The sequence below is a fragment of the Phalacrocorax carbo genome, chromosome 1 (genome assembly GCF_963921805.1).
Source record: "Phalacrocorax carbo chromosome 1, bPhaCar2.1, whole genome shotgun sequence".
NCBI classification, from domain to species: domain Eukaryota; kingdom Metazoa; phylum Chordata; class Aves; order Suliformes; family Phalacrocoracidae; genus Phalacrocorax; species Phalacrocorax carbo.
Window position 1 is genome coordinate 93594791 of NC_087513.1, and position 25634 is coordinate 93620424.

The 25634-nt window shown below is 41.4% G+C and overlaps 1 protein-coding gene across 8 annotated transcripts in view; it reads right to left on the reverse strand.

The window, feature by feature from the left end:
* Positions 1 to 25634, reverse strand: part of CMSS1 (cms1 ribosomal small subunit homolog) — a 254267-nt gene that overhangs the window by 6277 nt on the left and 222356 nt on the right. For all 8 annotated transcript variants that reach the window (XM_064467370.1, XM_064467343.1, XM_064467351.1 and 5 more), the window contains 6 exons: positions 17510 to 17610; positions 12719 to 12790; positions 5530 to 5659; positions 2622 to 2681; positions 1832 to 1934; positions 387 to 447 (listed from right to left, as the gene is read on the reverse strand). In XM_064467370.1, coding sequence (XP_064323440.1) covers positions 387 to 447; positions 1832 to 1934; positions 2622 to 2681; positions 5530 to 5659; positions 12719 to 12790; positions 17510 to 17610 — 527 coding nt within the window. The remainder of the gene's footprint in view (positions 1 to 386; positions 448 to 1831; positions 1935 to 2621; positions 2682 to 5529; positions 5660 to 12718; positions 12791 to 17509; positions 17611 to 25634) is intronic.

The following is a 25634-nucleotide window of genomic DNA, read 5'->3' on the forward strand; positions in this document are numbered from 1 at the left end:
GGGTGTCCAGGCATCCAACTGGCAGAATGCAAATGTGGGTGCCGGTACGGTTTGCTTCTACAAACGTATGTGTGCGAGCCTTCTATTTAAACAGGCAAAAGCAATTTGAATGAGCATCTCACAGGAATGTGGAACATCTTTAAAACATAGCACGTGCGTAAGCATCTACAGTCTGCGTAGGATTGCACCAGAGCTATTGGAGATGGTATTTGGCTAGATTCCTCAAACTGCAACAATGGGTTATCAAAGGAAGCATTACCTCAAGAAAGGAACATTATATGAACACTACATGAAAGGCACTATTGCTAAATGCTTTAAAAAGAAAATGGTACGACACTAGTTAGTTGTGTAGTTGCTCTATCAAAATTCCCTTGCAGCTCTCTTACCTTTATGTGCTTTGCAAACAACTTGAGAACTCTGCAGTCTCCTTTAAATGCTGTCATTGACCTAGCAACAAAAAAATTGAAAAAGGGAATGCAAGCATCAGGGCTGGGATTAAGACCACCCAGGAGGAAAGCAAAAGTAACTGGCATTTCTCAATATGCTTGAGATACACAGTCCCCCAGTGACCCCTGCTTGTGCTTTGAACACTATGTACGTTCTTGTTTGCTACTTGATCAACAGTGATCACCAACTCGACAAACACAATAGCAGATATCAGTAGGGGGCAATATTGTTTAGATAGCTTTTCAGATAATATTTAATAATTATGGCCTGTGCTTTCACAGCAACTTTGTTCAAAACTGACTAATCACCAAATTCTAATTCAAAAATATCTCAGTTACTGAGATACAGGCATGAATGAACATGTGTGTGCATGCACAAAAGGAAAGATCTGTGTATGGACCAATCTACATTTCACAGTCTTTACTGCACAGATTGCCCAAATTCCAGTTAACCAAAACACATTTGTCAGAAATCTGACACTCCATTTTGGGACTCAGTAATAACTCTATGTTCTGTGTTAATCAAGCAGGAGACATCATAATCGGTATTTACTGAATGTCATTTAAGACAGCTTTCTCTGTGTGTTTTTTGCAGTGCACCAAATTTTCAATTTTCTCTTGTGCAAAGCTGAAGGTTTATATACGCGTATACATATAAACCACCTCAGTCTCAGGTGGCAGTATCTGCATGCAAGGGCTAAGCATTATATGCACATCTGCCATATCTATGCTTCTGTGGAGTCAAACTTCCCAACTCTCCATCTCACTGACAGATACTCACAGGAAATGGGGTCAAGACAAAAGACAACCATGAAATTTGTGAGGTATACATTAATTCATCAAAGTCATCATGACTTCTGGAATGAGAAAGGGGCAGATAGAGAAGGGAAAAAATTAAGACAGGGAACACTGAAAATCGTTATGTCTGCACAGCAGTTTTGCCAGCCTGAGCCAGCTGAGAACATGGACACAGACCTGGAGGCACTCGGGCCAGATGCACGCATTGGCACCTGAGGCCCTGGAAAGCTATGCCCTCACTGCCTTTGGTGCAAAGTCACGATTTCTAGGGGTGGATCATGATGCTTTATGGGTTTAGTCTGTTCCCAAGTATAACATGTTGCATGTTTCCCACAAATGGGTTACACTTTATTTTTGGTTTTTAACAAAAATAGTACTTCCATGCAACTGAAGTACCGTTACTTCAGCCTAAAACCAAACACCACACTCCCACAGTATAAAGAAGCAAGGGATATTGCATCAGTTTGAGTCAGTGAATTTGTTGGCTAGCAGAGGACAGTGTCCCAGTTTTGCCTTTATGTCTGCGGTTCCAGGACAAAACCTCTGACTGACTGCCAACCTCAACATAACATTTGCTATCGACATACTTGATGAGTTCCAAGGAACGAAGGGCAGAACTGCAGATAACCAGCATCACCACTGACTTCTTCTCCTCATGGTTTTTACGGAGTTTTGCCCACTTAGGACAGACTGCAATGAAAAAGGCCGTGTACACACACAGAGAAAGTACTACACACCACAACTTTAAATTACAAGAGTACATGATGAATGGTAGTCAGCAGCAAGAACACACATGCTGACTCCTATGAGGTCTGGATCTCTGGCAACATTTTTACATTTAGTCATGGCTGAGAAACTGGAAAACAAAATGCCCCAAAAAGTAGAAGACAGAAATATCACATAAATGAACAAATTAGATAAGCATTAAAAATCAACAGGTTGTGACAAGCCCATTGACTTAATTTGCCACATATGGTAATCTGTATCAGAGAAAACCAATTGAAAAGATACATTTACCAGACCAGAAGTTCTATATAAATAGATATAAGAGAATAAAAATTCTCTTGGTCCATGTGAGCAGACAGCTGCAGGATTTTTACTGTAAGATAATACGTACACGTACTTAGGAAGCTACAATAAATTACTGATAAATAACCCCTAGCAATTAAAAGAAATCCTCAAACATTTTTATTCAAAAAAGTGATAAAGTAAGAAAGAGCCAGGAAAACAAGACCTGTCATGAAAAAAAGAAAAAGAAAACACCTTAAAGTTATTAATATTTCATAACTAAGAATACTGGGAGGTGTAGGTAAAAACTGCAATAATATTGCATTAACAATGTTTTTCATAAAACTTTCATTCAACATTTTAACTCACTTTCCTTCAGGTATGAAGAAAAACTGTGGGTGAGATCATTGGCTGGCAAAAAACAGGAATCTGAAAATGTAAAGGAAAAAAAAGATTTGTTAATCTATTTTTAACAGCAAAAGGAGCAAATATATTTGCAGCATAACCACTAGTTATATTGACGAAATCACAACTGTGTTAAAATCCGTCACCAATAAATTACCATTTGTGAAAGAAAGATTGATGCATACCTCATGTACAAGATGCTTTATATTGGATAAATCAATGAAGGTAGTATCTCTCAACTCAATTGCAATTCCTTTCTTTTCTCGAATCATGAAAAATCCCGAAGAGAAGGCTGCACAGGTGCGATCACAAAGTTTTTCTATGTCCTTGCTACAACCAATCAAAGTTCTTAGCCAAAAGCCTTATAGTGAACCTGCTGGACTGTTCCTCCAATCTACCTACGATGGAATACATTTGTAGATCACCCATAGTCTACCCGTCAATAAGTCTGTTCTTCTTTCTGGCCTTTCATATTGTGGTAATCTACCTAACTGTATCGACCCTAATGGTAACGCCTACACTGCATTTCAATGCCTTTCTCTTCATTGATTTCCCACTGACTGCCTGGCTTTCACCTGGTCACTCTGTTAACTAGTAAGTCTTAAAAGCACTCTGTGGCAGATGTGCCATTTATCTTTAAGCTCCATATAGAGGCAATGAAGAAAGACAAGGTCCTAACAGGTTCTCTGGAAGGCCTTTCCTTTCTCCAGTGTCTATACAGAAAGTCTAAGTTCTTAAAATGGTGATTAAAATTAGATGGTCTGAAAACCTGCCAACGTTGTTAAGGGTCCTTTGCCTGATGGAACAATATGCTCCCGCAGAGCATTAACAACCCTGTCTTCAGGGACCCACATATTTGTCATCATTCTGCATGAAGCACAGCACCTCAGGGTGCCTGTCTGTGGAATGAGATGTTTGCTGATATATTTAGCTAAATTAAGGAGGTTTCCTTACAGACGTTATTCAAGTTCACATGGATGGGGCATTGTGCTAATGCTGGCAGTGTCACTCCATGATTTCCATTGGAACAGACAGTGTGACAAACTTGGTTTGTAGCTGATGGCTGGCTGAAGTCCTGCCTGTGTACTTTCTTGAGCAGAGCCACTCTCCATCACTGTATTTTCTATTTAACGGGTGTTGTCTTGCTAAAAACTTTTATTTTGCACTGATCCCTTTTATTAAATCCAGAGACTGACATTTACTGGGACTTGAGCTCCAAATGGGTACAACTTAAGGATCAGCAGCTGACTTACTTTAAAAATCATGTTTAAAAGATGCACTTGATGCTAGTAGGGAAGGGCAGGGGCTGCCCTTCCATAAGGATTTGGTGGTAACAGGAGAGCTCTTCACACCCACCCCAGTCCTTTCCTCCTAGTGGCAACATATCTTTGCTGTTGTTTTGCTCTTCTGAACACAATGTCTCATTAATGACTGAACAATTCGAAAGGTGGATTCTAAAAGACATGAGCTTCAGTCACTCACTTTTCTCCAACACTCCAGCAACACTGGAATATTAACAACAATTTTAAATGGAAGTTTCAGAAAGGGAGGAAAAAACACATAGCTCCAGACTGCAGCAAGAGACCATGCTGACTACAAACCTGACCTTCTGCACTGTGTCAGTTAACAAGAACAAACAACCTCAAGTAGTTGCTTGTTATTTGCTCAGTGCTTTGACATGAATGACTTGACAGCTGTAGAAGTTCACAAACTCCTTGGCACTCTAAGCCTCCAACTCCCAGCACAAAAAGAAAGAAAAAATATCTGCATCCAAACCAAGTGCCAATCCATATGGAAATGGGTCACTTCACTAGCCCAAAGGGCTCTTTTAACAAGAAATAAACCAAAGTAATTGATTATTTGCTAAAAAACCCTAAAGGTCTAAAAATATGTAACACAAGCTTTTAAAAGCATATGGGACTTCTCCAGGTTTTCTTGATTCAACAAGAAAGCTGAACCTGCCCCATAGAAATAAAGAAGGGTCAACCTAATACCACGGATGTTAAGGAGGAGCATCTTTATCTAGAAAGACAGGCTTAAACATTAAAAAAGAGAAGCCACTGCTGGGCTAGAAGGCTCCTATATTGGGCACAGGTCACTAAGTTCGAGTAGTATCAAAGGTTTATGCAGGTTAGTTACCAGGCCATTTGCTCTTCATAAGCACTACTAACAAGCAATGGACAGTGCCTCTGAAATGACAGCACCTCTTTATCCGCAGAGTAAGAGGCAGAGAACTTCAATGTTGCCTTCATCTCTAATGCAAACTCCAGCTGACAGAAGCTAACCTTGCTCTGTCCTGCTTTGCCTTTTCTATCACTGGCTTTTAACTGGAGATAGACTATGAGAAACCAAGAGGGTCCTTGTTATGGTTAAAACTTGGTCACTTTACACTTGGACCAAAACTACCACCTCACTTCATGCCACTACCTGAAAAACCATTGTGTTCAACATCTCATAACCACATCAGAATGACGTCTTTGTCTCCTCCTGTCAGCCCTGCTGTTATGCATGTGGATCGATAATCCCACAAACAAAATACATTTTCACTTTCTCTGTCAGCATCTTGGAATCTATTATTGGGAATCACATAATTTCTATTAGAAAAGTGAGCTCCTGAAATTAATACTTTTCAATAAAAGGACACATTTAAACAGTTTCTTTTCATTTCTATAACTCCAAGAAACCTCATATTCATTCCAAAGAAACTAACATCTCTACTTAAAGAGCAAATTAATATACAGTACAAGAAAATATTTCTGTAAAAAAGTACAACTCAATACCTGGCCCCAAAATCCTCTTTCTTCTGCAGAAAAAGAACTCAACAGTATAATGAAAAACCCATTATTTATCTATTAAACATAGGATTAGTTACCTGACAGCTTTAATTCTTCTCTTTCAATCACTGAACGGTTTTCACCAAAATGTTGATTAAGCAGATTTTGTAGATCTGCAGGCACACCAGGTTTTGGAGCAGATTTTTCCAGAATATCAGAAATTTTCTTCTAAAAAACAAGTAAAGTGGGTAAGTATGGCATTTCTATAATTTATGGTCTTTGGCTAGATAACAACACTGTAAATAAACTTTATACCATTATAATGGCTTAATTACAACTTAATTAGAAAAACACCTTACAATGGGACAAAATTCCCACCATCTTTAGTGGGAATGCAGACTTCAGATGCAAGTTCATATATTTTGATGAGATTACCTGTGAGCCTGAAGACAAAAAATCTTCTGCACTCACCTGAAATGCTGCTGTAACAAAAAAGTAACTGAAAGCTGATTTTCTGAGTTTTGCTGTTGTTACACTTCAGTATCAGTTAGAAAATTCAGTGTTTTTTCATAATTTATTTTATTATTCTAGAAGCACAACAACAGGAATCAGTGATTATATAAGTCTTGGTTTATTTTGATTAAAACAGGATAAATATCTATCTATGTATTTTGGAAGGAAAGATGGTTAGCTATATTCACAGAATGCCATGCAAGCGTGATGAAAATGAGTTAAAAGCTCACAAAACCAGGAGTTAAGCAAAAAGAGGTAAGCAGCTGCTTTGTTCTTTCAAAATCTATAATTCTTCAAACCAAATTAATAATTTTTGGAGCCTGACATGAGTTCATAATGCTTATGCTTTACACCTTAGGAATGCTAGCAAATAACAAGTCTGAATTTTCACTGAAGTAAAAGTTTTGCTGCATTTTACCCCATAATGAAATGGATCATCGGGGCAGAATAGCCTATCCGAATGATCTACCAGCATTTAAGAAACCAGCAGATTTTTAAGCATAGAGGCAGCCTGGCGAGAACGGCAAGAATGTGAAGCCTCTCTTGTTCTCACTCCTTTTTCAGTGATTCATTTGTTAAAAGCCAGCTCAAGGTTTCTCAGCTGTGTAAGCTAAACTGAACTTGCGGTCATGAGGATGCATGCCAGCATAACAAGCCTAGAAGCAAAAATGCGCAGGAGAGTGTGGTTAGGACAGAGCAATAGGGTATGGATCTGTGAGGGAAAGTGAGATTTCACAGAGAGATGAGGTGGGGCTGGAAGCATTTTTGGCAGCTTTGGAGGGGTGGTGAGTACCTTCAGTGCAATTTTGGCAGGTTAAGATCTTGGGCAGCAAAAATCAGTGAAAATTTTAAAGAGACCTATAGCAGAAATTGTAACGTAGGGGACAGATCTTTTTCCATCCCTCTTTCATAGAATCACAGAATAATAGAAAGTCCTGAGCTGGAAGGGACACACAAGGATCATCAAGTCCAACTCCTGTCCCTGCACAGGACAACCCCAAAATACACACTATGTGTCTGAGGGTGTTGTCCAAATGCTTCTTGAAGATCATCAGACTTGGCTCCATGACTGACTCCCTGGGGAGCCTGTTCCAGTGCTCCACTGCCCTCTGGGGGAAGAACCTTTTCCTGATACCCAACCTAACCCTCTCCTGGCACATCCTCCTGCCATTCCCTTGGGTCCTATCATCAGTCACCAGAGAGAAGAGAACAGTGCCTGCCCCCCCTCCTCCCCTTGTGAGGAAGCTGCAGACTACAATGAGGTCTCCCCTCAGCCTCCTCTCCTCCAGGCGAACAAGCCAAGTGACTTTAGCTGCTTCTCATACGGCTTCCCCTCGAAACCCTTCACCAACTTCATGGCCCTCCTCTGGACACTCTCTAGTAGCTTTGTATCCTTAATGTACTGTGGTGCCCAAACCTGCACACAAGCACTTGAGGTGAGTCCTCACCAGCACAGATTAGAGCAGGACAATCACCTCCCACAACTGGCTAGCAATACAGTGCTTGATGCACCCCAGGACATGGTTGGCCCTCCTGGCTGCCAGGGCACACTGTTGGCTCATGTTCAACTTGCCGTCGACCAGAACCCTCAGGTCCCTCTCTGCAGAGCTGCTCTTGTTCCCCAGTCTGTCTGTACATCCAGGGCTGCCGTGCCCCAGCTGCAAAATCCAGCACTTGCCCTTGTTAAACTTCCTATGGTTGGTGATTGCCCAGCTCTCTAATTTGTCTAGATCTCTCTGCAGGGCCCCTCTGCCCTCGAGTGTGTCAACAGCTCCTCCCAGTTTTGTGTTATCAGCAAACTTAATTAGTATTCCTTCCAAGCCTGCATCCATGAAATCTATGAAGACATTAAAGAGTACTGGCCCTAAGATGGATCCCTGCAGAACCCCGCTATGGACTGGCCGCCAGCTCGATGTAACCCCATTTACTATGACCCTCAGAACCCAACCCATCAGCCAATTGCTCACCACTGCATTACACGTTTATCCAGCTGTATGCTGGACATTGTGTCCGGGAGGATACCATGAGAGACAGTATTGAGAGCTTTACTGAAATCCAAAAAGATGACATCAACTGGCTTCCCTTGGCCAACTAGGTGGGTAACCTTCTCATAGAAAGAAATTCAGTTTGTTAAGCATGACTTTCCCCTCGTGAATCCATGCTGCCTGGGACCAACGATTGCATTGTCTTTCAGGTGTTTTTCAGTAACTCCCAGAATAATCTTCTCCATAATTTTACCAGGCACAGAAGTGAGACTGACAGGTCTATAGTTACTGGGGTCATCCCTGTTGCCCTTCTTGAAGATTGGGACAATGTTTGCCAGCTTCCAGTCAACTGGGACCTCTCCAGATTCCCAAGAGCATTGAAAAATCATTGAGAGAGGTCTTGCTATGGCATCAGCTAGCTCTTTAAGTACCCTTGGATGAATCCCATCAGACCCCATCAACTTATAGGGATACAGCTGGAGCAGCAAGTCCTGCACAAGTTCGGCGCTGATTGGGAGGTTATCATTCCCACAGTCATGGTTCTCTAGCCGAGGGCTCTGGGGGTCCCTGAGCCCATCATTGGTGTTGAAGACTGAGGTGAAGAAATCCTTAAATGTCTCTGCTTTCTCTATGCCCCTGTTTACGGGGTGACCATTCTCATCAAGTAACAGGCCAATGTTATTTCTGGCTTGCCTTTTTCCATTAATGTATTTTAAAAAGCCCTTTTTATTGTCCCTCACAGTACTGGCCAGCTTCAACTCTCTCTGAGCTTTGGCTGCATGAATTTCCTCCCTAGAGTGGCAAACAGCATCTCTGTAGTACTCCCATGTCACCTACCTTGCTTCCACTGGCCATATTCTTTCTTTTTTACCTTATTTCTAGAAGAAAATCCCTGCTCAGCCAAGCCAGCCTTCTGCCTCACCTGATTGACTTCTTACATTTTGGAATTGCCTGCTCCTGTGCTCTTAGGAGGTGGTACTTAAAGACGGAACAGCACCTTCAAAAGCTTTTCCCCAGGGGACCTTCCTAAGCAGTTCCCTGGGCACCCTCAAGTCTGTTCTCCTCATATCCAGAGTCAGGTCTTGTTGGCAACTTTCCTCCTGTTACCATAGATTTTAAACTTGGCTGTCTCATGGCCGCTGTGGCCAAGGCAGCCACCAACTTCCACTTCCCCCATGAGACCCTCTCTGTTAATAAGCAACAAATCAAGGAAGGCACCTTTCTTCGTCAGTTCCCTTAGTACCTGTACCAAGAAGTTACCGTTCAGACAGTTTAGGAATCTTCTGGACCTGTCTGTACCAGCTGTGTGGTATTCCCACTACACATCTGGCAAGTTGAAGTCCCCCATAAGGAGGAGGACAGATGACTTAGAGGCATCCCTTAGTTCCTTAAAGAATAACTCATCAGTGTCATCACCCTGGCTGGGTGGTCTATAGCAGACTCCCAGGACAACATCCACTTTATCTGTCCCTTAATCCTTACCCAGAGGCTCTCAACTGTGCCATTGCCAACTGCAAGCTCCATGTATTCCAGCTCCTCTACTACACACAATGCCAGCCCCCCGCCTCACCTGCCCTGCCTATCCCTCCTGAAGAGCCTGTAACCATCCATCATGGCACACCAGTCAACTCATCCCACCAGGTTTCACTTATGCCAAAGACGTCATATCTCTGGAACTGGGCCAAGGCTTCTAGCTCCTCTTGCTTATTCCTCATGCTGCATACATTTGTGTAGAAACACTTCAAGTGCGGTTCATTGTGCCCATTGCCACGTGGAGCAGCCTGAAGAATCTCACTAGCATGCTGCTCCTCCAACTTTGGCGTGCCATCCCATTGCTCGTCACTGACTAGCCTGGTATTGTCCCTTTCTCCCTTCCAATCTAGTTTGAAGCTCTACCAATCAGCCCTGCTAGCTCCTGAGCAAAAGCCCTTTTCCCCTTCTGAAAAAGGTGCATCCCATCAGATGTTAGTAGACCTGGTGATGAACAGACCATCCCATGATCAAAGAGAAGTTCTACTGATGACACCAGCCTCGGAGCCATGTGTTGATCATCTGGGTCTGCCTGTTCCATTCAACATTCTTCCCTGCTACTGAATGGATTGAAAAAAATACTATACGAGCACCTGATCCTTCAACCAACCACCCCAAAACTCTGAAATCCCTTTTGATTGCCTTTGTACTTCTCTTTGCTACCTCTTCTATGAAGAGCCATCAGTGGGGAAAACTAGGGAGTTTTCTAGTGACATCTCTTACCCTGGCTCCAGGGAGGCAGCAGACTTCCTTGTGGGTTGGGTCTGGTTGGCATATTGGACCCTCCGTCCCCCTCAGAAGGGAGTCACCTGTGACAACTACTCTTCTTTTTTTCTTAACATAAGTGGTTGCGATGCTGGGAGTAGGCTGCCTAGATGACCCCTCCAACTCAGAAGGACCTTCATCCACATCATCAGTTGTCTGCCTGTCCAATTCCAGGGCCTCATACCTGTTGTGTACGGGCACCTGGGAAGGTGAGGCAGGCTGAAAAGTGGATTTGCCTGCTGCCCCGAGCAGTAACCTGCTTTAATTCTCCCCCATCTCGTAGGTCTCCTTCTTTTGCCATGGTTGGCTGGTGCACCTGTCTCAGGGATGGTAGAGTATCATTCCACCAGTCAATCTCCTTCTCTGACTCCCTGATACTCCTCAGCCTGGACACCTCCTCCCAAAGCTCTGTCACCAGGCTGAGCAGCTCCTATACTTGGGTACATCTCCCACAGGTGAGCTCAACGCTGCCATCAGATACTGACCTGAAACTCAAGGCACAGCCTGCAGCCCAGGGCCTGGATGACTGCATGTTCCCTTGAAAGCTCCTTTTGGATGGCTGCATCAGTTCTTGAAGCTGGAGAGACTGTGAGGGATGCTGAGGGCACAGGTTTTTGCTGGATGGATACCACGGCTCCTGCTGTTCTCAGCTCCTTACAAGTGGGTTGCAGCCTCTGTTTCCCTCAGTCCGTCCTTTCCCTCACTCATCTCAGCACCCACTTGCTCCTCTCCCATTCCCCAAATACTCCTGTAATGCAGCATAAGGACCAGAAGGCTGAACAGGGGAGAGTAACATGGGGGCTGCTGAAGCCACTCTACCCCACAGCAAAGGCAAAGTAGCAGCTGCCTCTCCCAGCCATCTGCCATTTTGGCCACTGCTTGTTTCAATTCTGCTAAACACTAGCTGTGTGCTTGCAAGACCTCAGCTGAATCTTTGACAGTGGGATATGTGGAGACGAAGTGCTTATGCCTTCCTCTCAGTCTACCTTTAGCCTGGTGCAAAGCCCTCTGCAGTCCCTGGAATACTTTCCAGTGGATGTCTGGCTGTTAAGCAGGCTTTTGCAGTGCCTGAATCTGCAGCATTCCTTCCCAGGTTTCACCCCCATTTGGCACCATTGTATTTTTCTGCCATGTAACAACTGTCTTCCCAAAGAGTGACCACAGGCCATCTGCAGCACACCCAGCATTTGCATGAGGCCCACAACCAAACCTCTGTTGTTCTTCCTATGAACCACAAATGCTCTTCTCCAGCCTCACAACCCACCTCTTAAGTGACCCACATTTGGGAACCTCTGATTTACCAGTCAGCAGGACAAAACTATCAGGCTCATTTTAGTTTGGTAATTCAGCATAAGGCACTGTTCCACAGGACCATTACGTCAGTCATTGGGCCACTTGGTTCCTTCAGGAAAATTATGGCACCCTGGAGGGGAGAAGCCTGATACTAATGAGAAATTCCATAAGAACAAGAGCAAGGACACCTGAGCAAACTCTCTTCCTTCAAGAAGAGCTGTGGGGAAATGTTCCTCATGCAGGAAGTTTTATTATTTTTCCTCCAATTCATTCCAGATGCTTACAAGCAAAGGGTTTTTTTCTCCCTTTTCCTTATTTTTGGAGAGAGCAGTTTGTTTGGAACCCATAGATCAACCTGATAAATATTTCCTGATGGATTTTTGACAGGCTGTGTATGTCAACTTAGTGGCATAGCCCCACTGAAATCAAAGGTGTAGCTAAGCGTCTACTGTTTGCCTGAGAACAGTGTCTTTTTGTTAGGTCTAGTTCACCAATCTCTGTCGTGGGATGCTTTTGCTCTGGCAGCAGTGGAACAAGTACCGTGGTCACTTTTGCCAGAGCTTCCTTTAAAGCTAAATCCCACTCTTCCTTCTTCCCATTCCCTGGATGATTAAGAGGCCTGACATAATACAAAAAGGCCACCTCTCATCCTATAAGGGAGCCAACTATTTACAGTCTGTCCTCAAAGACAATTAACTTGCCTGGTGCCATAAAATTTCCATCTAGGCTGCACAGTGTGTTTGTTTTTGAGGGTGAGGATGGAGCATGGCCAGAGGGACAATACAGAGTATTTATTTATATACTTATGGTATGAGGAGAAGAGCGAATGAGGACAACTCTTGGCTCAGAAGACGTAAAAGCAGCTGGACCCTGACCACATCGCTGAAATGGGGCAGATTCTGCAGCAACTGAAACTCCACCTTTTTTTCATGCAATTGTATTTTCCCAGTGTGCAACACTTGCAAGTGGGGTGTAGACATATGCAATCCCTGAGCAGAATATAGACATAATGCCACAGTTCAGGTTGGGAATGGGTACTTTGAGTGAAGTAAAAAAGTAGGAATTTCTATTCTTCTCTAAAAGAGGCTGCAACATTATGACCATATTACTTCTCATTGTCACAGGGTTGTCTTGATTCTGAATCTTGTAATAGCGCATACACCCACTGCCCAGTCCCCAAAACATTCTAGGACATTCATACCTTTTTCCTCCTCTTTGCCTTCACAGTGGTCTCTTGTTTTTCTTCAGGCTGACTTAGAAAACACTCTGTAGGCTGCAAAGGACATATTAAAAATTTAAAAAAAGGAAAAAGGATTCAACATCAGATATCTGATCGCCTGGGGGAAAGAAAAAGTCACCGAAGGGAGGTAAGAGAGGATACATAAAGTATAATGCTAGCTTAGGGAAAAACAAACAAAACCAAGCTTCCCCACCTGTAGAAGTGATCAAATTCTTACAGTTACATAGATCTTGAGTAATTTTGGAATTGAGATCTATGTTGTTGTAACCAAGAGAGGACTAAAAGAACAGAAAATTGAAAAATAGAGATTGCAGTCACAATCCCATAAAATGCTGAAAAGCAGGTTTTGATACATCAAAAAAAAATCAAGAGGAAAACATGAACAAAACTTTTTACAAACTTTATATTTTTAATCTCTATTATTGTGTGTGATTGTTTTTCAAAACTTTGCCAACAGTGTTCTACAATAACCGGGTCTAAGGTGAACATCCAGACCGTGAAAGATACCACGGAACTGGGCAAGAATAATTGGAAACAATCATGCTCTGGATTTCCTTTTACCTTTGTAATGCAAAATTTAGGAAAACATGTTTCGAATTTGTTCTGCCCCATTCTTGCTTTGTCTTCTCATAGCAGGCAGGGTCAAATACATACACACAAAAAATACATGGTACGTTTCAGAATAATCTTCATCTGACATGTGTTGCTATGATTAACCCTCTTTTGTGCCTGAGTAAGCAGGCTGAATTGGTCCATTTGTACCGGAGGCCCTGTTCACATAAGACACAGTTAAGATGCGTCCTTAGCCACCAAAAATTGTCCAAAACAGAGGAAGTGAGGCACAGTGTTTCCTCGTTTTAAGCATAGCAATTCTCTTCTCCTTTGCCTTCTTAGGGACTTCCACTTCATGGAAATGCAAATTAATCGACATAGACGGGCTTTAGAGCTTAATAAGTGACTTGATGAAGAGCAATGGGAAAATAGGCTGAACTGCAGGAAAATGCTCCTTGATACTAGGATGCATTTCACTGAAAAAATCCGCTCCTGTGAGAAACCGCAGAGAAGTCTCATCACATGCAGCCTTAAAAACTCAGGAACAGCAAATCCAGCAGTGCTCCCTGGGGAAAGCCTGGAAGAAAAGCGTCATCAGGAAAGGGAGCCCAGCCGAAAGCCAGAGAAGCTGTTCCTTTGACCCCTTGTGAGGGCAGCTCCAACAGGGCCAAGAGGGCCAAAGGAAAGCTAACAGAAGTTCAGGATATCTGAGACTTTGTGTCCCCTCCTTGCACTGACCCCCCTTAACAGGAGGACGCTTCATGACAACTGGCACTGTATGACCCTGCCCAGCACATTTGTGCCTTTCCAAGTCCACTCTCATGTTGTTATCAGAAGCATTTTGTGGAGTTTAATTGTTCATATTATGCCTACATTTCCCTTTTTCTCCCCACTCCCCTATGGCTAATTTAGCTACAAAAAACAGGATACCACCATGCTCAACACAAACAAATGACCTATTGCTTGCTCCTGCTTTTTGTGTTCTGATGCAACCACAGCCACTGCACTTGCAAAAGCAGTAGTACTACATAGAAGTGGCCCTGATATGGGTTGAGGTTTGAAATTATACTTAGGAACTACCAGAGAAGATTTGGCTAGGGAATAGCTACAGCCAGCAAAGCACTCTACAACTAGGGCTGGAATATAACACAGCCTGGATCATTACCCATCCACGAGAAGTTGTGATAGGGACCGTATCTTGCCTCAACGACAGAGATCTGTCCCTGTGATTTTCTCAGGTATAAAAATCTTCACTCAAAATCAAGGGAATGACTGCAAGTAGAAACCCACTTCAGCTAACAAAATTGTTCCAGATTTTGGTTTTATTTTTGATTTCTTTTTTAAAAATCTCTGTCCTGACTCTGATTCAAATACTTCTAAAACACCACCATACATTTCTTCATGCCTATCTCTACCATTAGCATTCCCAGACATTGAGACTGAAACAGAGCTACCCTCTGCCATGAGTTCCTGCTCTACCATTACACATCCCAGCTGTCTATAGATGCTCAAAGACCACTTGCCAGGTGTTTTAATCATAAAATCCATGTTCAATATCATATTTTATGCAATGAACAAGACTTTAGATTGATTTAGTCAAGGGATACTACCAAGCAATCAAAAAGCCAGAAGGGGACCAACCTGAATCTCTTTCCTCCAGTAGAATATGATGGTTCCCTATCCTAGGAAGGGCTGCCACTCTTTCAGCATATCAAAAAAATGCCACTCCTTCACTTCAGGCCCATTTCTCCCTTCTTATACATAGTGACTGTTTTACATAAATCTGCAAAACATTCCCAACTGGTATCTGCATGAGGAAAGAATAAAACCGTACCACAGAGCTGAAATATTTTCTCTAAGAGAAACAAAACTTTCTCACTGATAACCCTTCATTCAGATGTTTAAAAGTATCACCAAATGCCATGGCTTCTTTTTTGAAGGCAGCATGTAACCCTTTCTTTCAAAAGCAACAGAAGTACACAGCAGGCTTGTAGTCAAAGCCTTGCTTCCTCAGAGAAGTGTGTTAAGACTCAAAATTATCTCCTTTACAACAGCAAATATATATATATATTTAGCTTTAGTATACTATTAGCCCAGCAATAATAAGTCCACTTTATTCAGACATTAAAAATAATGCCATAAAAAGAGGAGAAACTTCATAGTGGTAAATGGCTGTAAACTTACATGTCTGATGATTTGTAGTCTAAAATATTTAGGCATCTCATCTAGACTGAACTTCTGACCCTTATCCAAATGTTAGTTGCCTACCTACGCATGCAATAGCTCTTTGCATGCCACCCTTAAGAAAAGGTCATTTGCATGTTTTTCTTACGCAGGACACAGAGCAGACAACCTATTGGTTTTTGACACGGGTCCCTTGTGCTCTGTGTTTTTATGCTATTTTTACATGGCAGTTCTTAAAATGCAGAAAACAGGAAATTTGTGCTGAGTCTGTTGATTTATGAACTAAAATGTCATAAATTCCTTGTTTGTTAATCATAGACAGAACATGAAATATTTCCTGTATTATATTTCTAACAAATTTTTTTTATTTACATGTTGCCAAGTTACTGGACATTCAAATACAGAGTGAAAACATTCTTGCATGTGTGTGAAAGTTTACATTCTAGGTCAGCCATATACTCTGACTTTTGGAGTCTGTGACAAAATAAACACATCGATGTGCCATTCAAATTGGAGGCAAATTATTCATTTCAGTGTAAGCCTGAGCACAGGCTGCAGACTAGAAACATAAATGTTCATAATTCGGTTTGGTTGCCTTCTGGCTGACTGCCTTTAAGGCGCCAAGTCTACGGCAGAATAGCTTCCAGACTGTGTATAAGGCAGGGATAAGTAAAATGGATTATGTTATATGCTTTCTGTAAATACATTTGATTTTGCAAGTGTTTTGCTCTAAAAGATATGCAAGAATACATCCATAACTTTGAGCTCCTGTAAAACATTGCCTCCTGGAGTTTCATGGCTAAACATCAAATTACCCAATTCCAAAATGCAGACTGATATTCTTTATATGACAGGAAGAGCTGTGGCAGGTGTTCTGCTACAGCTGAGCAGCCCCAGTCCACGTCGGCAGAATAACCTGTGTTGGTTATCCTTTCTAATGTTCTCATGGAAAGAGCAAAGCAACTCCTCCACACAAACTGTCTTAACTTAGTTCTAAATGCTTAAGTGAAGATAATGGTGATAAAAAGTGGCTCCATAAGTGTCCTCAGCATCTGACCCCTCGCTAGAGCACGTACAAAGGCAACACAGCTTTCTCCTGTATAGCTCAGTTCTCTCTTTCCTAATCAAAATGTGGAACCAGTTCAGATATTTGGCTCGCTTCACCTTTGGTCTCCTTGGAAAGACACCCAAAAGCACAGTAATTCCTACTGTGTTGTTTACACTTCTCTGTTGCAAAAAAAAGAACATGCCTGCAAATGGTTTTCACTTGGGCAACTGCCTAGGCAGTGAATTTACTATCGACCTGGGGTCAAAATTAATATCCATAACCTCAAGGAGAGAGAGCTTTCAATGACATTTTAGCTCTTTGACAGCCATTCAGTCAATTCTCCTGTATGATATCAAGAAGGCAGAAGAAATTCACCTTCAAACAAGAGACTTCTTAAAATCAGCTGACCTCTAGATGACTCTTTTTTGCTCAAGTTGGGGTGATGCTGTCTGTCAGAGACCGTGCTGCCTTTGCCTTGGCATACTTCATGTAATGCTGAACAACACAGTTCATACTGGTTTTAAAGGAAGCTTTTAATAGTGCATGGCTATGAAAACATCAATCCATGTAGACCTGAATTCTTCTTCACTTGGACTTTACACTAAGGACCTGCTTGGTTAGCAATGCTGTACAACATTTAAATATAGCTTTTAAGACTTTGTGCAGAGCAGGGGAAAGATGAGAGGGGAGGATACTCGGTAGCATCATACAGGCTTTTATCACTAGACAGTCTCTTTGTAAGAGACAGGCCTCCTAATCTCAGCTTGCAGAAAACAGGAGTGAAGTGTATTGAAATGTACTGGAATTTGATCACTTCCACATAAGGCAAAATACTTTAATAAAACAATCTTATCACATAAATAGATCAGGCAAAGAGTAAAGAAAACTGTTCCTTTACTGAATGAAAAGGGACTATGCTTCCCTACACATTATCATCTCTGCTCTACACAATTGCTAAATTTACGAACCTGCTTTCTTTTCTTTGTCACAGCAGGTCTGGAATCTGAATCTTCATGTGTCGCAGTCCTGTTCTCACTTGCTTTCTCACCAGCTTCATCATCTGAAAGATCTAATGAGGAAAAAAAAAGAGGTTTTGTTACTGTTTTTCAAATCCACCTCCTATCTTTGCATTCAAAAATAGGAATAAAATCTTCAGCTGAAAGCTTATCACAATTATACAATCTCAAGACTCACAATAAATACAGCGTAATATAATTTACCATTTTAGCACACCGCAATTTGAAATTTATTCTAAGAAAAGTCTGGGGTTTCCCCTCCTCTTCACAGTATTACATCTAGCAGGCAACACATTTCTTTATCTGGAACATAGCTGCAGCATCACAGGTAGAAAAATCTAATCTTTCCAAAATCTCCCTTGAATTAAACTAAGCAGTGAACAATGAAAGGAGATGTTTTTGATAAACTACATCTCAGGTCACATGACATCTCTACATGATTTCAGAACAAGTAAAACATAATCTTGGGTCCATAGCACTGCATTTATCACACATAATTACAGCCCTATCTCATTAGTCAACAAAACAAGAAGTAGCACTGCTACTGAAGACAAATGCACCCTGGTCTGTAGGATCACTGTAAAAATACATCTTTCTTGCTATGTTTAATGGCACTTCTTTCCGAATAAGTCATCTCCTCCCACTAAAACAAGGAAGAAAAAAAATCAAACCAAACAAACACTCACAAATGCACACAAAAACCATGCTAGCCTCCACCGAAAAGCCCAAAATGCCTTACTGACTCCAATTACCTATAAGAGGAAAAATGACAAGATTGATATAATGTCCCATTGTATAAAAACAAATGCAGACATTTTCTGGAAGTACATTTGAATGGTGTATCTCTTACTTCAGTAATAATTAGACAAAGGCACCATTCCCAAAGCTTAAGCAGAATGTCCGCAAGACTAAAAAAGGCTTATATTTTGAAAGAACACTATTTAAATTAAGATGTTTCTACTCATTCTCTTCATCATCTCTTATCTACAGATACTTTAGGGGGAAAAAAATCCACAGCAACAGTTCCCTCTAAGAGTACTATGTTAGTGCTTAAGATGCATTCAAACACAGAAGTTTCTGCTGGGGACTGTATTACTTCCCTGATCATTGCCAGAAGCATTATTATCCCGACCAGGTACTTAGTCATTGTTGCAATTTCCTGTATTCTGAAGTTGTAAACTGACAGCTTCAAGATTAAGTTATTTAGTTTGAATAAAGAAAACCAGTACGATTTTGTAAGCATCACCCCAAGTATGGATGATATACCTACATCTATGCAAACATTAGCTGTGAGCAGAATAAATTGATGGCAAGAGAACATAAGAGAGAGAAAAAATCAACTATGGCTGGTATTTACTAATTCCATGTTGAAAAAGGTACCTACTGATAAAAGGGAAGTGAAAGGATATGTGAAAGATGTCAAAGAATTTAAGTGAAAGGATAAAGGGGATAAAGTAAAAGGATATGAAGGGGAGAAAGGAATCTTTATTCATCCACAGATGCAACACTATATACTACATGGCAATAAGGCAGTGGCGAAAATCCTAATGTGACAGAATGGGTAACAAAATGGGTACATATTTATGCCTGGTAAGATACCATGTTGTAACTTCCACTCCTTTTCCCACTTTGAAAAGCTTGTGTAAAAGTCAGCATCCTAAAGTTGGGTTGTGACAGCCATTAAAAGTTCGGAAAAAATTGGGAACTTGAAAGCTAGCAAGTGAGGAAAACCAGTGAATGTTTTAGCAGGTTGGATGTCATTCATCATGAAATCTTACTTGATACAGATTACATTCCTGGCAAACCACAAGAGCTTCAGAAACAGAGCAGCCTCTGAGAAGGGAATTTGTTTTCTGTCCAGTACAAGTAAGAGACTCCTAAGTGAAGGGGTAAGATAAATGTGTTAATGATCTTAATTAAGACCAAAATGAATGCCATGGAAGAAAAGGCAGCACTTGTTTGCACCTCAAAGCAGGATGAAGACATATTCTGAAATCTTAAATGGGAATCCACCGAGAAAAGCTCCCGCTTTTCAGATCTAGAGCAAATACACAAATATGTGCACCAAGTAGATACAGCAGCTCAGCTGGCCTATTTACTTCCTTCTCTATGCAGGAACAGCCATCAAATCAGCAGCTGAATGGCCCGTGGCCACATGAGTGCTAGATCCCGTGTGGGGTGAGGGGCTGGTGGCAGGGGAAGAGTAGGGGTGCCCCTTCTAGCATCCCTTTACCACAGACTAGCTGTAACATTAAGCTGCCCCTTATGCTGGTGCTAAGTCAACCTCAGAGGACTCTAGGTGGCTGGCCATTCTGGGATCTCTCCTTAAAGGACACAAGCAAAGGAGGCGACAAGTCTAAATCTCAGGCTTACTTCTACACTAGGAAATATATGGCACTGATCTCCATGACCTGCCCTCATAAGCTATTTTCCCTCTCTTCTGAGGGACAGAGTCCAATTGACTCTTCTTCAGAGCTGCCATTTGGGTCATGAATAAGAAGAATGAGCAGCCATCCCCAGTATGACTGCCACTTTTGCTAGAACATCACTCTTACTGTCCCAAGACTGTTCATCAGACATCAGCTGAAGATGAAAAGTTTTCTGGGAAAGTTTTTTGGCCACCAGAAATATAAAAGAGGGAGTATTCCAAAGCTCACTACTATTGTTTTTTTTTTTTTAACATCATCAGTGGTGATAGGGGTTTACTTTATTATAAATTTACTATTAATGCACAAAAAATAAAATATGTATCTAGTCCTGTACAGCCTAACACATGGCAGCAGGTGAACAGGGGAAGAGAGAAAGCTGAAGGTTTGGGAGACTAACAAATGTCTTTCTTACATTACAGCTCAAACACCTGGGTCAATCTGCTGAGTTACTCCTTCCTGTTCTCCTGATGATGTTTGAGTGCTCCTGTGCTGTATGCATCCGCTGCACACAAACAGCTCCTTCCCTGGCGTAGTCCTCTGAATTCACTGACCACTTATGTCCTCCAGCCACTTTGGAATGTCAGATATGATACTTCATTAGAAGAATCCGAAAAATTACATCATCCAGCATACTCCTGGAAGTTTAAAAGGTGTCCTGGCAACTCAGTGTTACCACTGTGCATTACCATGGACTTGTTTCCCTCGCTGTCATCCCTCCTCTGGCAAATTTCTAGTGCTGCACTTCTGTGTTTAAGAACCCATCACTAACTTGTCTCTTCTGCCCTGACTCCAGAGATACTGGAGGAGTGACCAGCTTTTACATATACCAGCTCCCCCGACGCAGTGTCCTGGATGCACTACATCCAAAAAGGCTATATAGTGATGATACGAATGAAGTACATTAAAAAAATCAGAACTAATTGCCTCTTTGTCCCTCTTGCTCACTGTGCTTCAGCCCCAAACACCATTCCAGAGTAAATCTATGCATGCCTCACTGAACTGAATTGTTGAGCCAGCTCTTTCTCAGCATATTTACTTCACATTGGAAATAAATGAGAGTTGCATGAAATAGATTCAGGGGAAGCTGCCTGTGATTTTTAAGCATTCCTTCTTAAATCCCACTTGGCATGCTCTGAAAGGCAAACTGGAGTCGTCTAAGTTTTAAATAACCTCTTCTCTTTCTCCTAACTAAAAGACACGCTGCTAGCAATAGCAATCTAAAACTGGACAAATGGTTTCCATGATCTGAAATAGCCTGACAATGTAGCACCTGTTCACTGCCCATCTGAGTTTTGGACTGCACTTTGGGATGCAACGTCCTTCTCTGCTTTCAGCAAGAAGTGAGGGAAGAGGGAACCAATGTCCAGCCCCAGACTCAACAAACACCTGAGAAAACAGTTCAAATTCAAGCATATTTTTGCAGTACCTGAGTATCTTTGTTTCATACAACAGGAGAACTTTTCATCTGATCCAGAAACAGCCATTCACGTCCCAGTCGAGACAGCAGCTAGTTTTGAGGTGTGATTGTTTGTGACAACACGTCAGCTCCCATGATGACAGAAGTGTTTTGTTGAGGGCATCAAAGTACCACAGGCCAGACTATGCCAACCATGCTCACATTAAACAGGGTACCTTTGTCTGCAAATAGTTACCTTGATGTCAGTGGGGTTATTCACAAAATAAATAACTTGACATGAATAAATGCATAAGCACCCAGCTCACAGATGCCAAACACATCTGTATCAGAGCAGCACTGCTTGCCCTGCTTTGAGGTGTCAAGCTGCCCAGGAGACTCCTCTCTGCCAGAACAGGAGAGAGCACAAATCCTTCTGTAATAATTAGTTGGCTCAAATGCAGAACCTAATTGATTAATACAACGTTGACTTTCATCTGCCTTGCGGTGCAAATAAGCAGGCAGGCAGGCGCTGATGGAATATGCTGCTGAAAGGGTGGTGATGTTCAGCGCAGCAATCCTCTGCATCTGCTTTCCTGCAACGTATGGACCTTACGCAACGACAAGGTCAAAGATATCTGAACACTCATGTAATGCTCCCGTTATAGAAAAATATACGTGAATTCCCCAGCTCTTCACATTTTTTTCTTTGGTATTACATCAGTGGCACGGCACATACTAACATGCTTCTCGGTCGTTAAGTATTTATATTTGATTTTATTTTGAACCATGCTGAAATGGAAAGAGCCATTTATGCTTAACACACACATACATGCATATATGAATAAGACTCTCATTTATGATATTGATCATTTTTTAAAATCATTCAGTGCAGTGGTTTCTGACTTCTTTCAAACTTGATATATACACACGTCTAAGTAGATAATATGTATACTAAATATTTACATACGCACATATTCATACACATGTGCATAAATAAACAAGCACACAGATATTTAGATAATTTAACAGATTAATAATTTATTGACTAATATATTCACAAAGAATGCACATTTTCTTGGTTATTTATACTAGTATTTTTAAATGCAGGCAAGGCCTTAATGATATAGGAGGTAATGACACGTGCTTTGATGTGAATGCAATTTTGTTCGTACAAAATAGCTAGTATATACAAATTTGTGTTTGCTATGTTGATTCACCATTACTGAGACATGCCACTTTTCTACTCCGAAGTGATTAACAAAGGAGTTCTAGTGACCACAACATAAATAATTAATTCTTATTAGGACTAAGGCTGACTGAAAAAGTGAAACTCTTCTAGGCAGCACACCTCCAAACGCCCCAAAATAAAGTTATAACCGAAAAGGAACAGAAAATAATCTTAAAATTCTTTGGAAAATGTGACTTGTGGTTCGAGCCAGCCTACAACTGAAATAAAGATAAAGGAAGTTCACAGAAATGATGGCAACTTTGGGAAGTTCCTCACAGCAAAAGAGGATGAAGAGAACAGAAAGGGGTTTTTTGAGAGAGAAAGGAGGCATGGTGCTTACAACTCTTCATAATATAGGAAGAATGAACATGTAATTAAAAGGAAAGCTCAGAACAGAAGAATATTCTTTTGCATACACACCCAAAGACAACTGAGGGGATCATTTCCATTAGTTTGCTTTTTGGTATTGTTTTTTGGGGTTTGTTTGTTTAGGGAGGGGTATCTCTTTATTTTTTTGTTTGTTTGTTTTTTGATCTAGAAGCTAAGCGAGATCAGACATTTATTTGGTAACCAGAAGACCACCAGTGACACAGACCAGTACAGGACAAGTTCGTTTCTTACAGTTAAACTAATCTCTGTGACAGAATTTGGAGGGAACCTGCCTTACGTGTCCACAAGGGAGACTCCCTCAACTTATTTGACGCATCTGTCACTGCCCACAGTCAGAGACACACTCTGGGTCAGAAGAGTGTCTGGGTCTGAACAGAAATCCCTGCTTTCTTCCTTATGCTCCCATCAGGGCTACGTCTCAGTACTGAACTAGAATTACTTACATGAAAACAAAGTTTGTATGTAATTCATCATTGTCCCCCGCCCTGCTTTTTCCCTCCCCAGCTTCCATCCTCCTCTCACTGTCTGAAATTGCCTCATATCTGAAACTAGACTTTAAATAAAGCCTGTGTTTTCTGATTTTTAACAAAAAGCCCTGTACACTGTGGAAATAGGTTTTATATTTGTTATGCTCTCTTCCTAGTTTGAGATATGTTACAGAAAAGTATGTGCTGCTTATTACTCTGTAGGTGGGCATAATTCATTCAGTTTGGGTGTGCTCTGATAGATTAATTTCAGGCTGCTTTGCAGGCTATGCTTTTATTTATTGGTTGATTAAACAGTACTGATCTGTGTTCATTCATCTGGCAGAAAAATATTTCTCAGGGCTCCTAGCTTTAAATTCAGCAGATGAAAAAATATGTGATGCTGACTAAAATGCCAAGTGTGTCTGGCACATTTTGAGTTTTGTCTTAATTGCCATTTTAGATTCCTTTTCTTTGGGAGGAAGGGAGAAGTTGGGCAGAGGGGAGGTCATGGACAAGAACAAAATTGAAGCCTGAGACTTCCTTATTATTCTCATAGTTTTGCCGTTAAAAACTGGCCTAAATCTTCCGTGAATCAGATTAAGTAATCTTAATGTCAATGCACTACATTGAATTTTTCTCATTGCGCCTCTCCTGCACGTCCCATCAGGTACACACAGTACAAGGTCAATTAAGTTTCTGTAAAATGTAACAGCTGTCAGCAAAATTGGCTCCCAGGTCCCTGTTCATCCTTCCTCCGTTGAGATGCCTCCTCTTTTCACCAGAGTTGTGCTGATCACAGTAACTGGGCTAAAAGTGGTGATGACAGTATTTTAACATACCACTATGGTATCACTCCTGAGGGCAGCAGGAAACACAAAGCTCGGGTGGGTCCTGCCACGCTGCCCATCAGTATCCAAAGGAACAGATGAGGTCTTTTAAATAAGACAGGCCTGGCTGGGGGGGGCTGATTAACTAAGAAAAAAAGGATTAACATCTAAATATTTTAAAGTATTCCAAGCTCAACTACTTCCCTGACAAAACGAAATGGATAGAAGACAAGGAGAGACCATTGGAAGGGGTGGAAAGGTGCTGCATAGCAGTGGGATAAGCAGGTACAGAAGCCAGTGGTGCACAGAGGCAATAGGCAATCAGCAGCTCAAACCGCCTCCTGGACAGATCCCAAATTACTCAGCTGTGTTTCACCAGCACTGCTAATCCTGAATGGAGGATCTCTTTCACATGTACTAGGAGAATCTTCTCCAAGTTCCTTCTCTCTAGGCAATGGACAGCTTTGAATTTTCCTGTTGAGAAGCCTAATAACAGCTCAGATACCCTGGAGCCCAAGGCGTAAAGCCAACTGGCCAAGCAATAGCTGTGAAGCTCTTCTGGGGACCACCAGATCAGTCACATGGAATGGCTAAGAAAGCAGATTTTATTATTAATATGGTTCTTCAGACCAGTTGCTGGCTATTTACCATGACAATACTTTAGAAATTGCTAGTAGGTAAGATAAAACATTAGTTACAGAAGTAATCTTCCTTGGGGAAGATCACCACATAACCATTGCATTAAAAATAGCTACAACAGTGTCAGTACCCTCTTCGTTTCTCAAATTACTCTGACTAAACTGGAGTCTGCTGGCACCCCCGGAAAGATAAATAGTTCTCCACATCACTGGCATACGTCATCTGCAGTGGCACAACTGAGAAAAACAGATTACAGAAAAAAACCACAACCATCCCCTTACCGCCTCGAATAAATATCAGCTCAAACATTTTAAACAATATAGTAAAACAAGATTTAGTCTTAGAAATCAGTAAGAGAATATATATACTGACAGGAAATTAAAAATGAATATTTAATTTCATTGAAAGATATAATATTACAGCTCAGTGGAAATCTTTGATGCAAGGAAGAATGACAACATGGCTAAGCAGAGTGCTGCTTCAAAAATTCATGAAGGTTTTTCCTTTTTTTTTTTCTTTTTTTTTTTTGGCATTTTATCTTTTGCAACTCCACTTTTAAAACCCTGATGAAGTTTTCATACTTTCCCCAGCAGGTCATGAAACAAATGAAGCGCCTTCACTTGTAAGGCCTTAAAATACTTCGCCATTTGGAAATGAAGAGGAAAAACTGTGAATGAACTGGTATCTGTTATTGGTACTAG